Source organism: Micropterus dolomieu, linkage group LG13 (genome assembly GCF_021292245.1).
Source record: "Micropterus dolomieu isolate WLL.071019.BEF.003 ecotype Adirondacks linkage group LG13, ASM2129224v1, whole genome shotgun sequence".
NCBI classification, from domain to species: Eukaryota; Metazoa; Chordata; class Actinopteri; order Centrarchiformes; family Centrarchidae; genus Micropterus; species Micropterus dolomieu.
The window spans coordinates 21,506,739-21,521,338 of NC_060162.1; the positions used below are offsets into that span (position 1 = coordinate 21,506,739).

Sequence of the window (14,600 nt, forward strand, 5' to 3'; positions counted from 1 at the left end):
GTCACACTCAAAATCAAAGTGGAAAACCACACTACAGGCCGATCCAACTTTGATGTAATGTCCTTAAAACAAGTCAAAATGAGGCTCAGTAGTGTGTGTGGCCTCCACGTGCCTGTATGACCTCCCTACAACGCCTGGGCATGCTCCTTAAAGTTGTTGGAAACGGCTGCAATGAAAAGCTAAAAATTTCATGCACTTCGACTAGAAACCCTCCCATCACTGATTTCATTTTAAAGGGTCAGTTCACCCAAATTACAACAAAAAATCGTCTTGGTTTAGACATACTCTGATGGAAGTGAATGGAATCGTGTTTGCGGTTCTCAGCATTAAAAAATACAGAAAAATTCAGTAGTGTAGTAGTTGTTTGTGTGTTTAAAGTGACAAAAGCAGTCAGATGCAAAAATAAGTTATAGCATGGTTTGTATGTGATTTAAAAAAAGGAATTTGCTGTCCAAAAACTGATGAAAAATATGTTGTGTGACACACAATTAAAACATGGCATATTTAAGATTTTCTTAACCATGCACTTGCATTGACCTTACTGAAATGAATGGGCTCATATTCAAATCAAATCAAATTAAAAATCAATGTCATTGTACTGGGGAACAATCAGGCGGACACATTTATAGATACTTCTCATATACTTTATACAAAATGAATTAAATCGGAATGTTTACATGGTGATAACATTTCAGAGCAGTGAGAATAAAAAGAAGACACCACAAAAATACAGTTCCTGTGACTGATATACTGTACTTGTTAGCTATTGCGATGATTTAGTGATAATGCAAGGGTTAACAAATTTAGAAAATATATAGAAATAAAATAAAAAGATCAAGTCAACACTTGTAACTTGGCACAAGGAACATGTATATTAAAGTATGGCTATGAAACATTTGTCCTCATAAACCAATAACGCACATTATTCACAGCGGATAAAGTACTGTAACAAAGAGGAATGTGATTTTGTGATCGGTTTAAAAATGTGCACACACATGATATTCTAGCAACATCCGTCCTTCGTGAAGAGTAACATTTTAATATTCTTCCATCAGTTATGAACAAATTCACTGGCACACATCTCATTGTATATGACTCCAGTCCATAACACTGAAACATCTCTTACAATAGTCATTCCAAACTATTAACAATGGTTAAGGGAAACATTTACAAAACATCAAAAGGAACATAACACAAAATATTAAAAGAGACTGCAAAGAAAATCCCAGTCTAGATATAGTTACATTTGCAATATCAAAGATAAAAAGTACAAAATGGTAAGGAATATCACTTGGAAAACATATTTGACATCATTTTGGGGAAAAAAGTGACCAATTCCTCATTGCTGAGAGCCAAAAGAAATACAGGGATAAAAAAAAACAATAAGGCCACTCATAGGAAGAGAAGAAGAAAAAAGAGAAGGAAGATACATGTAAACTATAAGTAATTCTAACTCAGCAGCTGAGCAGCTCGTGTTCAAATGTTCAGATATCCTTTTTGGAAGAAAAAGTTTTTACCTGAAAGTTCAACATGTAATATTTCTTTACCAAAAATGGAACAATTCTTAAAAGACCGTTCTCACTATCGTCCGTCAGGGACACGAGGCGCCAGCTTTGCTTTTAACTTCACAACAAAAACGAACTTGTCACTTTATTCTGAGGGCGAGTGTCTCATCTTGCGAACGCGCTCTTCAGCTGAACTGCGGTTTTGTGTGTACAACACTGCAGCAGCAGCTCATTCAGACTAACCACTGTGCAAATTCTCAAACTGGCTGTTCTGGCAAACACGTCTGTTCAAAGCAGTAAACGACATTTTAAATCACGGGATTTCAAAAGCACAGTTAAAAAATAAATACGTATAAAAAAATAAATAAAATGGCTGCACCATCATGGTTACACTAGGCCACGTGAGCCACGAGTTGTTATTGGCGCCAATACTTATAAATACAGGGTTCACCTGTTCACGTACAGAGTGAATGTCCATGCTGTTGGCCTCTTTTTCCACGAGGTTTTGTATTTAAAACATACTGTTGCTGATTTTACTACTTAGATTATATGCTGATAATATCACTGTTGTCTTTCCTGGTGAAACAGGAATGGAAACTTAACATGGCAAGGCACATTTAACTGAACAATGCTTTAAAGTAAGGGGTAACCATCAAGGTTTATTAGTTTAAGTACCTTGTCTTGAAACACTAGCTAAACGAGATTAACTTGTGAAACTAGTACGATATTTCAGCAGCTTCACTTCCACTCTATCCAATAAATTGTAAAATACTAGGACTGTCTCCTCGCTATCAGTCATTCATTCATTAAACAAAAGATCCCTTTATGAGATTCACATTTACTCAAACTATCACAGTGGAGCTATAGGGCATTCAAAAAGTTTTTTACTTCACATATTCACATTTTGCAGAGTGTAAGGCATCAAACACATGGCCACGGTTTCAAGGGTTTAGGTGGGGTTATTGCACAACAACACTGGGGAGGTGTGGGAACGTGTTTGGCCCTCCAAAGGGGCCTCGCTTTCTTTGTTCCCTTGAGGCTGCGGCGTGCGCACTGGTAAGGAGGGGGGTAAAAAAAAGTTATGTGACTAAGCAAGTGGTCATTGCCTAGTGAAACAGCTGATGAGTGTAACGTTTGAGTGAGCCGGCTGCTATGTGGTTATGTACTGTACAGTGGCTCGGTTAATAAGTTTAGTGTTTGAGCAACATGTAAAAGTGAGTTTCTCCAAAGTGTGAAGGTGACAGGGTGTCAGTGAGCTTGGCAAGGCGACACCAAACAGTCAACGGCAGCTAAGACACGTCAAAGGTCTAAGAAAAGAGTCCACCAGGCCATCTACGGAAAATAATTCACATGATCTCCCCGTCTCTTACTGGGGGATTCGTAGACCTTCCATCCTCCTTCTCAAGCTCTCCTCATCTGCCCTCTTCGGCAGAACGAGTCTCTGATTTCAGCCTCACAAACTCTTTGGCCACGTCGTCGTTGGAGCGCTGGGAGAGGATTCGCATGGCGGTGAGGCCTGTGTCGTCCATATGGATGCGCTGGCCCAGCGGGAGCCAGCAGTTGCCCTTCCCCGTGATGTCTCTTAGTTGTATCACAGCCAAGCCGACCACTCTGTCGGCGCGGCCAAAACAGTAGTCTTTGACGCAGATCTGCAGCTCGTAGCACTCAAAGCCATCCTGGTTACCCAGCACACTGTGGACAGACAACAGAGAGGTCACTCAACAACAGCCGTCAACTAGCCAAGAATTCTTCTTTCAAAATTCAACCTTTTGTCAGACTGTGGCAGCAATTATTTTTTGCTATCATATATGCCAAAGAATTTAGAAATTTTTGCTTGAAAAATGACTGAAACAAAAGCAGTTGCCAATTACTTTTCTGTCAATCGAGTAATTGTTGCAGCTCTAGATTTATATAGATTTAACATGAAATCCAAACTCAGAACCAGCAGCAAAGCATCACCGATTAGCCGAGTTAGTAAACATTAACGTTACTGATGTCACATTACGTCTTTCTGGGTACTGAAGGTCAATGTCTTCAAATATCTGCTGCCTCTTACAGCCAGTTGGAGTGAGTTTACTAGTGTGCAAGTTACCAAGTTTCCTCGTGAAGCTGCAGATGTGGAAACCACACTGTACATGTTTAATGTAAATAGATGCGGTGTGAAGACAAACAATTACATAGAATAGTTTCACAAATAATAATGAAAAAAGTATTAAATAAGGTCAAGTATAAAACATTTTGCAAGGTCAACACATCTGTGTAACCTCTAAATAATAAAAGTTTATAAAGATTTCTGTGGTAGTTTCTTATTTATTCATAATATACAAAAGCAGGCCCAGCTGTTGCACTACTTACAAATGGAAGCTCTCGTTGAACTTGGGAGACCAGCTGTTATTCTTGGATTTGGTCTGGAATTTGCGTTTCTTGTCGCTGAGGTGAGGCCCGATTATGCTGATCTCCACGAAGGGTCGGAACATGCCGGACGTCTGCCATTTTAAATCATTCGCTCCCACAACTAAACACGCCGGTGAGTAAAAAAAAAGTAGACAAACAAAGAGGAAGAGGATGATGAAGACGCTAAGCTAAAAATGGCATATATTTAGCGTCATCTTATAAAAACTCAAACAGACCTTTGACGGTAACTTTCCGTTCCCCACTCCCAGGTTGAGTGTGCAGCTCAATCTGGACATTCACCTCACCTATCGGCTTGTCCACGCCTGAATCTGGTTTGATTAATGCACACACAGACACACCAGTGAGCTTACATTTGGCCCGATAAAGGCAAAAAAGAAACTTTGATTGATAATGCAGAGTCAGTATTAGAAGCGGGATACAGGTGGAGAGGTTGGGTTAGGGTCTACTAGTGTTGTAGTACTCCAGAACGGTCTTGGTCATGAGACCGGTCTTTAAACCACATTCTGATGGTCTTGGTCTCGTCTCAGACTCGACCGCATTTGAACTCGGTCTTGTCTCGGGTCATTGAGGACCAGTCAAGACCATAATTTTGGGAATATCAGTAAATTGCTCTTGCATTGTCTGATTTATTTGTTAACATCCTAACTTTGACTGGATGTAAAACGCATCGCTTCAAATGCAACATATAACCCTAAATAAAAATGTGTTGTTACCGTCAACGACTGTCACCCCTCCCCGATGTTAAGCATGGAAAAGGAGTGTTTGTATGTGGGTGTTTTATTGGGAATGTAGATCTTTCAGATCAATTTGAGAACTACCTATGATCTCGTTTCAAATTTTATTGTGTGTCATGTAATGTGGGGAACTGGTCTTGGTCTTGACTTGGTCTCGGTTTGGGCGGTCTTGACTACAACACTAGGTTCGACCTACCCACCTTTGTGACAAAACCAAAATGTAGAAAGAGGGAGCAGGCGGGGAAGGAGAGGAGGGCTGGCAGATGATTGCAATGAAACCTACCCTTGCTGGTCTGTATTTTTTCATTGGGAGTTAACCTAATACCCTTTCCATTGTGCACTGGCACAGAGGCAGCACAGGAAATAAAGAGAAGACAACAATAACATGTCAACATAGTTCAGCATCAAAAACACTGCAAAAAATTAGAATCTTAAACTTATTCAGTGAAAAGCCTTGTTTATCAAACACAAACACATAGTGCCCTCTCCTGGTCGACTATGGGAAATGCTTTCTTCCTTTAGATGTGTTATTAGGCAGTGGTCTGAACTACCTTGTGCATGCTGGGTGGTCACATAGGTCTTGATGAGTGTGTCTGTTGTCTGAGTGTAGAGGGACAGAGCGTGGCGTAGGGAGGATAGCTCAGGACTCTTCTCCAGGAACGCCTTCTTCAGCCCGTTGCCTCCCGCATGGAAGTATTGCTGCAAAGGAAACAGATAGCGAGTCAGCACACCCACATCTAGATGAACAACTGGAGGTCTAATATATTATGGTCAAAATATAAAGAAGTATTTTAAACTGTAAAGAAAGCTGGTTTGATTTATCCACCCTGGAAGCTTTGATGGTTTTGGAAGTGGGCGTTTCACTTTGTATAACAGTGTTCCAAGTTTTACAGTGAAGTCGACTGAGTGCATTCTGAACACAATCAACCATTGAAATAACAAAATAAGATCCAAGTTGAAAATGATCCAGAATGATCCTTTAATTCTTAAAGAAAAAGATCACCGTATTTCCTGGATTTAGCATTTTTAATAATAATAATTTAAAAAAAAACTACTCCTGCTTTAGAAATGTCGCCCCTCATTTCCTTCACACGCCGTCCTTTTTCGTGGCCTGTTAAAACAATTAACTTGGTTCACAAGCGGCTTTCAAAACCTTTCAGGGTACTTGATTAATGGATGAATAGTTGAATAGTTGATGAAGCTAATTTGACCCGTCTACCTTGCACCCTAATGAAACCAAAACCTGCAGTATAAACTGACCTTGATAGTGTCCAGTGCCACATCCATGACAGCGCACTGCCTGGGAGACAGGCTTTTAGCCTCCCCTGCCATGTGATCCTGCAGGTCCAAATGATGAGCGAAGAGGCGAGTTAACACCACAAAAATAGGTTCACACACTCTCAAGAAGTCATTTTGTGGTTAGAGCTTGGTAAATTTAACACAGTGTAAAACATACTAATGATACCTTGAGTTTAGAGAGCTGGCCCAGTTCTTTTGCAGCTGAGAGAATCTGTGCACCCTGGGGGGAAAAAAATAATTTAGTTGCTGCTCTTTTGCTGTTTTATTTCTGCACTTAAAAGTCAAACCACTTATAATGGTTTGATTTGACTCATAATGCTGAGTGTGACCTTACAAAGGTATCGTTGCCCTGTGGCAGGACAATAGTCTTTTCCAGGCTGCTCATTACGATCCTCCACAGCTCCTTGAGCACACGCTTCAGTACAGTTTTCTCGCATACGGTGGCAAACAGGGTCAGCCTGCAAACACACGCAAATACGTATACACACAAGTTGATGGGACACATGCACCCCAGAAAGTGCTGGGGTGTGTTAACCTTAATTGGTGCTATTATCGTTGAACTCTAACTTAAAATTTTTGATTTTTACCAAATTTTTAGTGAAGGATCAAATTCAGGACAGAGATTTAGGACACAGAAGAAGAAAAAGACAAAAAAAACTTGCAGAAAAAGAAAAATCAAACAGGGACAGAAGTAAATGAAAAGACGGTCATATCATCAAACAGTTCGCAGTGTAATTCACAGTGTAATTCTAGTTAATCCACTCACTTTCCATCCAGAAAGTCCATGAGTGGCCGTAGCATGTTGTCAGAGTCGGCCTCCGCCTGGTTTTTGTTGCTGGCATTGAGCTGTCCTTTGATCTGGTACAGCAGAGACGCCATCTGTCGCATACAATCATTGATCCGGGTCTGGAAACTAAAAAGAAAAAACATGATCATGCAGCACAAATGCATGTGTGGTTACTGACTGAACTGTAAATATGTGTGTGTGTGTGTGTGTGTGTGGTTGTGTGTCTGTTTAGGGTCAGGGTTAGGCTACCTGTTCCCAAATGTAGTGCTGAGCTCATCCAGGACGTTGTTCAGCTTCACCTGCAGGTCGTTCAGTAGGTCACTGGCCTCAGTGTCCATCTGAGGAAAGGCAGGTAGACAGAATCCAAGCAGTTTGTTAGTTCTAAATAAAAGTTATAAATATTTCAACTCAAAAAACTTGAGAGAAAATAATATAATAATAATAATAATAATAACTTGAGAAAATAATTATTCTCAAGAGAGTAAGTATGTGCCACCTCTCCTCTGAACACGGACAACATGGCGCTCTTTAACAGCAGTGCAAGAAAGGCTTTCATCCTTAGTTGTTTGAAGCTTTAGGCCTAAATACCCCAAATTATCTTTGAACTTCTTAGAGCTGCACTTCAACGCAAAAGCGAGAAGTTACAATTTGCAGCAAGAATTTAAGATTGCAAAAAGGACTTCTATCACCAGCAGTTTGTGTGTAATTCACATTATGATGAAAAAAGAACCACGACACAGCCAATCTGTCATACTTAGAAAACTGATTACATTTTAACACGTACAGCTGAAATCCCCCACTCTTTTGCCAGCAATCTCCAGCTTTCAAAGGGAGCACGTTAAATGAGTTCAATAGGGCAGGAGATGTGTGTCATACAAGTAGTGAGTCTCACTACTTGTATGACAGGGGGTGGCGGTGTTGGGAAGGGAACAAGTGGGAAAAGATCCATGAATTACCTCCAGTATACCTAAACCAGGTATACTGTGGCATCATCTAAATAAGCACTGCCTGCAGGGGAGCCAGGGCCATTTGGATGAAGTCATGGTGTGGCTCATTAAGTCAATGATCCAATGGCCTTTTGATTCATGGCCTGTCAGGGTCGCATGGCACCATTAGTGAGGAGAGACTGAGAGGTTTCTGCTATTCAGCACAAAGGGAAGGCTCCAGGGGAAAAAAAGGCGACTAGAAATGGATTATGTTCTGCTTGTAATGTGCTATATGTGTTTTGTTTTGCCTGGGAGCCTTTTTTGGGTGCGTGGGGATATTAATATGCACGGGTTAGTGCACCTACACTCACCTTCTTATCTTCAAATGCATTTTCAGCCTGTGACAGCGCGGACAGGTGGAGGGTAAACACAGGACAACCTCAATTAACTTATATAATAAGCCCATCGGAATTTGATTTTCATTTACATTAAATGTGAAACTACAGAGGATCGGTGGCCATTATATTAAGTGCTGTGGCAGCAGATAAACCCTGGTATGCATGTAACCTACCTTTTCCACTGGTGCGTCCATCTTTGGGTGGTGGGAATGTTTTGAGTTTTTTAAAATAAAAATAAAAATAAAAATTATAAAGCTGTAAAAAAAACAATAAACTCCTGTTCTATACTGAAGGAACTACATGATCAAACAACCAGGCAAAAATAAACATCATCAGTTTTCTTTTTCTGTAAGCCACTTGAAATTCAGATTTAAAGAATAACACAAATACTGCATGTTTTTCACAGTGGAAAGCATACGCAGTATTTGTAACCTTGGCGCCCACCTTCTCTTCATCAGTCTATTGCAAACAAAAGAGTTGCAAAGAGAACACAAATTAAAGAAAAGGCACAAAAAAGTTCACAAATAACTTTGGTTTCTGGGGAAATTGAGTGACCAGTTTTGAGGAGAGGCCAGGGAAAATGGCACTGAAAGAAGGGTCAAACTAGAGGTGGAACACAGATGATCTGAAGAACTGCACACAATAAACTCCACCATGATAACCACACTTGTTTTAGTGGGCATGAGTGTCACTGTGATGTTGCTGGGAGTAGGAAGAACAGGGCGCACAAGAATGACTAGGACTCTAAGAATGATAGGTTAAAACCACTTCAGACTGCAACAAACCTCAACCTCAATATTCTCCCCTTCTTCCCCTACTTCCTCCTCCTCCTCTTCCTCACTCTCCTCAAACTAGGTGAGGTGGTAAAGAGACAACACAAAATAACACAGCTTATCATTGCCACAACGAAAACCATATTCAAGAAAGCTTCTTTTCTTTTTTTTTACAAGTGATGCAATATTTAATATCCGTAAGTATTGAGAAGAACATGCAAGTATATGCAGTCATGTATCACAAAACATGTATGCATATACAGTGAACTTGCCTGTATTCTATTGTGCTAGAAAAGAGAGGAAAAACAAATTGTGACTTCACTCTCCCAAAAAAAAATACACTTTCATTAATTATGCCCTGCAATGCAAAATACAGTAACTACATGTTTGGTCAAAATTGAGTTCAGACCTTGATTTAACTTTCTGTAAAAATGATTACGCCATAGGATTATTTTACTCTGGGCTCAGAGAGGCTACAGCTGTGCCACAAAAAGACACCGAACTGCACAACTACAGCAAGTGGAAGCTAACTGGTGAGATAGCCACGGCTAGCCTAAGCTAAAGCTACAGTTAAATGTACCGGCTGATATTTCCCTATCTGTTATCTGTAAAAGAAAAGGACCAATTTTGATGCCTTACTGACAGCGTACTAATCACGGTAATTCAGTCTGATATTGCACATTACTAAATGAGGGAGTAGCTTATTGTCTCAGTGGATGCCATCTCAGTTTTCAACTCTAATAGAGTTCATGTGATTTGGTGTGGTTAAGTTACCTTTAAATAACATAATTAAATGTGTTAAATTGTTTTTATTGATAATATAAATTTCATTATAAATATCAATAGTACTTGGATACACAGGTATCCAGAGATACAGAGTACAGAGATAATGTACATTTATTTCCTAAAATATATGGATTGTAAATAATCAAAATAGTTTTTTTCCTTAAACTAATTGGTTTGAATGGACAAAAAGGTGGTAAATACTGCATTTACCACTTTGAGAAGAATATCCTACGGCAAAGTCAAGTATCAAACAAACAAAACCTTCAAATAATTTACTTCCTAAATTGTTTTCAGTCAGAAAGAAGCTTAAGGGGGAAACAAAAACCTAACTTGTTGCACTGACAAACCATGGTTAGACAATACTGTAATCTGATCCTCGATCACTAAATCACCTGCTCTCTTTCTAATGATTTCCCTGTATGTTAACATGCTGCCCACTTCTACACACAAGCTCTTTTGATCTCTCAAGGGAGCTCACATGTAACATCATTTCACCTCCGCCCCACATCATGACATGATGATCATCTGACTCAGGCAACGGCAGTAAATGATGTGCAACATAATGTGACTTCTCCGCACCATGAACCGCAAAGATAAAAGGTCCAAATCAACCAGGTTCAAGAACACGAACACTGAACAAAAAAATCCAACTAATTTATTACCGGATGTGCAATTACCCATCGACAGAAAAGTCCACCCTGAAATTCTTCTTTCCTACATTTTAATGCTTTTAAATTCTAGGATTCAGCTGTGTATCCTCTTGAGTAGGGATAGTAGAGACTTTTGGTCGGGTTGGCTACGTAAGACTCGATCTACTGGTCGCTAAACTTCAGTTCAAACTACTTCTACTGAATTTAATCTGCTATCATCCGCAGTACCCACCAGAGCCTTTGCTTCCTCATCCTCAGTTATGAGCTGCTGTTCAAGCCAGAGGAAGAGGGGGACATAATCAATACGGTGGAGTGCTGCACACCATTAAACTGATTAAAAAAGCAAATCATGTACTTTCACGTGGACAAATATCTGCCCGGCTCAGACCGAGATGGACACCTACCTCCTCCCCTTCTGCCTCCTCCTCCTCTTCCTCCAGTTCAATTTGCTTTAATCGTAAAGTGAACACACAGGTTGAACCTTTGGCTACAGTGTCCAACAGCTACAATCTTTCAACCAACCAAGCACTTTCTAAAAAATACCACACTACAGCTACAATACATAGGACAAAGGCCTAAATGCAAAAGTATGGCAGGAATTCAAAGTATAAGGAGGTCACAGCTATTGCTATTATCACAGAATCTATTGAATGTCCTGACTGAAGCTACACTAAGGACACTAATACAGAGGACATGAGTCTCTGTCTCAATATTCTCTAGCCTACTAAGCGGCACAGCGTCTAATGTCTGTCAGTATTGATCTATGGAAACGCTTTCATTGACAGCGTCCCATAAGACATCAGGATGGCGTATATAACCTTTTTAACAACCCGAATGTATCATAAAATAACATTCACAGGATGAACAGCTTCCACTATGGCCAGCACTAATCCGGCACTACCAGTTATCTACTTCAAATGGACTGAACTATCGCTACTGCACATACCCGCGCTTCCTCTGTTGCAATCTGATACACGAGAGACACAAATACAACAGATGTTCAAGCACGAAGCCTAAAATATCAACTTTTAATGGTCGAGTGAGAAATCTTTAGTTGATTGGTCATTTCTCATTGTTTTTAATAAGGCATTAACAGTACCATACTGGATATTTTCATACATCCAGCATGATGCTGTTAAATGAGTCTTGTCATCCACACCTTTGTCTTTAGACTTACCTGTTTGGCACCCATCGACTCAAACATCTTCTCCAGCTGAATTCTCAACTGCTGCACATTATTCAACAGGACACACGGCTGCGAGAGGACACAGGAAAAAAGAGATAGACATAGTGGATGGAGAGATTACACACATAGCAGGGACTCTAAAAGTGAATGAAGTGACTGCTATGTAAAATATCTTTGATTGGATGGAGGATGTACAGCAGGAAAACATTCATTTATACATAAACCAAAGCAGTGACTTTAAGAGGTTTATTGTAGCATATAAAGCATAGAATAAGAGTCAGAACGCGATGACATACTACCACGTGTTGACAACTTACAATCTTCTCCTTGTCAATGTAAGTAGGAAAACTCTTGGTCAGGATGGCACTGTACTGCAGAAGAACTTTGGCAATAGTCTGCAGAGATAAAGAGGAAGAAACACATTTGGTATGGAACCAAATTTAATTCAAAACTACTTAAAAACAATTCAAAATCCAATTACTTATTTCTTGTCTGAAAGATCATGTCTCCCTACTGCACTATTTGAAACATTCTCAAAATGTCCCTTTATGTATTCTCTGGCATGCAGGAAAGTAAATCCTAAAACACAAAACTGTGCTGTCCCTCCGTCCCCAAGGAGGAGAGTATTATAATGTTATAATGTTTCTAATAAAAGAAATTAGTCAGAGACTGCCTTTAGTAAAGTAAAAGGCCAATACGATCATTGATAGTCAATTAAATGACCAATTATAGACATTCTAATTGTTACAAACAAATCAAAACCCTTTGTGATGTACTTGAGGTTTTTAAAAATCCAGTGAAGTGGGATTACCTTGGAGAAGCGGCGACTGTACTGAGCCATGACGTTAGGGTCAGGACATTCCAGTTTCCTGATTATCTCAAAGCTCTGGTTGAGCTGGGTGAAGATGTCCACCACAGAGCAGGAGAACAGAGCGTGCTCAGACGTCTGCTGGAACTGAGGCGGTGAAGGATGGCAAGGGGTAAAACAAACAAATACACGCAAGATACTTAGTTATTATCAATATTCATTATAATGTATAGAATTACTAATACATGCTGTAAAATAACTTTCTGAGGCCCATGTGCTGATACTGTGCGTGTGTTCATAAGCATGGACTGGATTGATTTCATTAAAAAATAATTTTTTAAAAGAGGTAGAGGCAGAGGCAACGTATCAAAGGCCAATTTTCATTTTCTTACTCCGTCTTTTTTGTCTCTCTCTAGAGCTCCATGCATAAACTCCATAGACACGTCCTCATTTTCATCCAACCACTGTAGCACAAATTGTAGGAACCATCTACAAAGAAAAATAAAGACAGCCAGAGTTATTATTATTGTTTTGTTTCAAATAACTTGTTGAGCTTTACAGGTGTTATACTCCTGACTAATAATACATGGGTTAGGGGGCAATCTATTAATTGGATCCTCAAAAAAGAGTTTTTAAAAAATGTGTTTGAATAAATTAAAAGCACTTACGATGGGTAGTCGGGAACAACACCCTTAAAGTTTGGCAGCTCCTTGACATATTCATTGTGGAGCCACTTGACCTTGAAGTGCAGGTTCATGTAGTCGGTGCTCTTACACAGTCTGTGCTTTTCATGCTCTGAAGACAAAAAGACATCAAGAGCCCGTGAGCTTTGTGATGGGTTTGGGCCATGAGAGGATAGATAGGATTTGGGTCGTGTCTTATATTGTGGACCAAAATAAAATAAAAAAATCAGGATATCTATGCCTGACCTGCTTTGATTTGGGCCATTATTTTCACATGCCTCCCAACTTAATGGACATGTACTGCTAATTTGCGGGAGTGCACCTTTAAACTTCATCTCACCACCACCAAACATAATCTTAAATTCAAGATTACCGGATAGGTCCATGTTTTTGTAGCCATATGTTTCAAAACAATACTCACATGCCCATATGTGCATGGAATTTATCCCGCATCACTTTCATTGAAATCACTTTAGGAAGGGATCAGTTCACAACCAGCAGAACAGAAGGAACCAGTAAAACGACCAACACTGTTTTTAACGTACATATGCACATGTGAGACTTGTTTTACGACAGATTTGAAAATGTGAACCTGTCCTATTTACCTAAACCTAAAATTTTGATTTTCTTTTTTATTCACCCACCTATTCATGTAATAATAATAATGAATAGCTCAAACTTAACCAGGGACTTGAGTATCTTTTTAGTGACCTACTTAAATTTCAATCTCTCTTTGGCAGTGCTTCGGGAGCAAACTCTCTCAGGACTCATTCCACCTCTGAACACATTTTCCATCACTTTTTATTTTAATGCAGATTGAAAATTAAGTGGCCACCACTGCACTTTAGTATTTGAGACGGATTTCACAGCGGCAGTCTCTGTAAGGGATTCCTCTTGAGGACAGGGGCTGGGATAAAAGCCAAACGCCTCTAGGGACTGGTGGTACTGTACAGTACAGCACAGCAGAGATGAACCACAGAGAGGCTCCTGAGAGACATAAGCAGCTTTCAAATCCTGCACAGTCATTATTTCGCTCTTTCACATCTTCCATGCCACTGTATCATTTTTAACCCAGAACGTCTCTTCTCTTCTTGCCATTTCCTGTTTCAGAATCATACAATAACAAGTCTATGGTATAGCTCTACAGGATACTGCAGAGACACATTGGGGGAGTTGGAAGTGGGAGCCAAAGACACTACCTACCTTTTCACACTACATTAAGACAATGTTTGGTATTAGATCTGGATGAGACGGGATGGAGCTGATGATCATTACCAGCAGCCAACAAGTCATTATGCAGAATTGATGACAAGTGACTATGAGTGGGATAATGGATATCTGACACTGAGTGTGACTTACCCTCCATAGCATACTTCATGTCTTGAGCAAACAGCGTCCACATGACCTCTGCCGACACCTTTCCTACATTTAGTTCTTGAGGGAATCTGAGAGAGAGGCGGCAATTTGAAAAACTTGTGACATGAATCTACTGAATTCTGAGACTAAACAAACAAAAATTTAATATCCCTGAGTATTTATGATTTTTGCATCCATATTAAGTGTTCTGAACATTTGGAACTCTCAATGCAGCAGAAACTGCACATGGAGAAACATGTTTATGCACATGCTTATTAATTCAAGCAGTCAGTA

At 39.8% G+C, this 14,600-nt stretch overlaps 1 protein-coding gene across 3 annotated transcripts in view; it reads right to left on the minus strand.

Moving 5' to 3' along the window:
• Positions 1-630: 630 nt before the first annotated feature.
• The window catches only part of LOC123981542 (protein unc-13 homolog B-like), a 76,473-nt gene continuing 62,503 nt past the window's right edge, over positions 631-14,600 (minus strand). For all 3 annotated transcript variants that reach the window (XM_046066430.1, XM_046066429.1, XM_046066428.1), the window contains 16 exons: positions 14,310-14,395; positions 12,936-13,062; positions 12,660-12,756; positions 12,271-12,414; positions 11,777-11,854; positions 11,451-11,528; positions 6,990-7,078; positions 6,720-6,866; positions 6,288-6,411; positions 6,120-6,173; positions 5,915-5,992; positions 5,206-5,353; positions 4,938-4,994; positions 4,136-4,228; positions 3,861-4,020; positions 631-3,197 (listed from right to left, as the gene is read on the minus strand). In XM_046066430.1, coding sequence (XP_045922386.1) covers positions 2,918-3,197; positions 3,861-4,020; positions 4,136-4,228; positions 4,938-4,994; positions 5,206-5,353; positions 5,915-5,992; positions 6,120-6,173; positions 6,288-6,411; positions 6,720-6,866; positions 6,990-7,078; positions 11,451-11,528; positions 11,777-11,854; positions 12,271-12,414; positions 12,660-12,756; positions 12,936-13,062; positions 14,310-14,395 — 1,840 coding nt within the window. In that variant the 3' untranslated portion in view covers positions 631-2,917. The remainder of the gene's footprint in view (positions 3,198-3,860; positions 4,021-4,135; positions 4,229-4,937; positions 4,995-5,205; positions 5,354-5,914; positions 5,993-6,119; positions 6,174-6,287; positions 6,412-6,719; positions 6,867-6,989; positions 7,079-11,450; positions 11,529-11,776; positions 11,855-12,270; positions 12,415-12,659; positions 12,757-12,935; positions 13,063-14,309; positions 14,396-14,600) is intronic.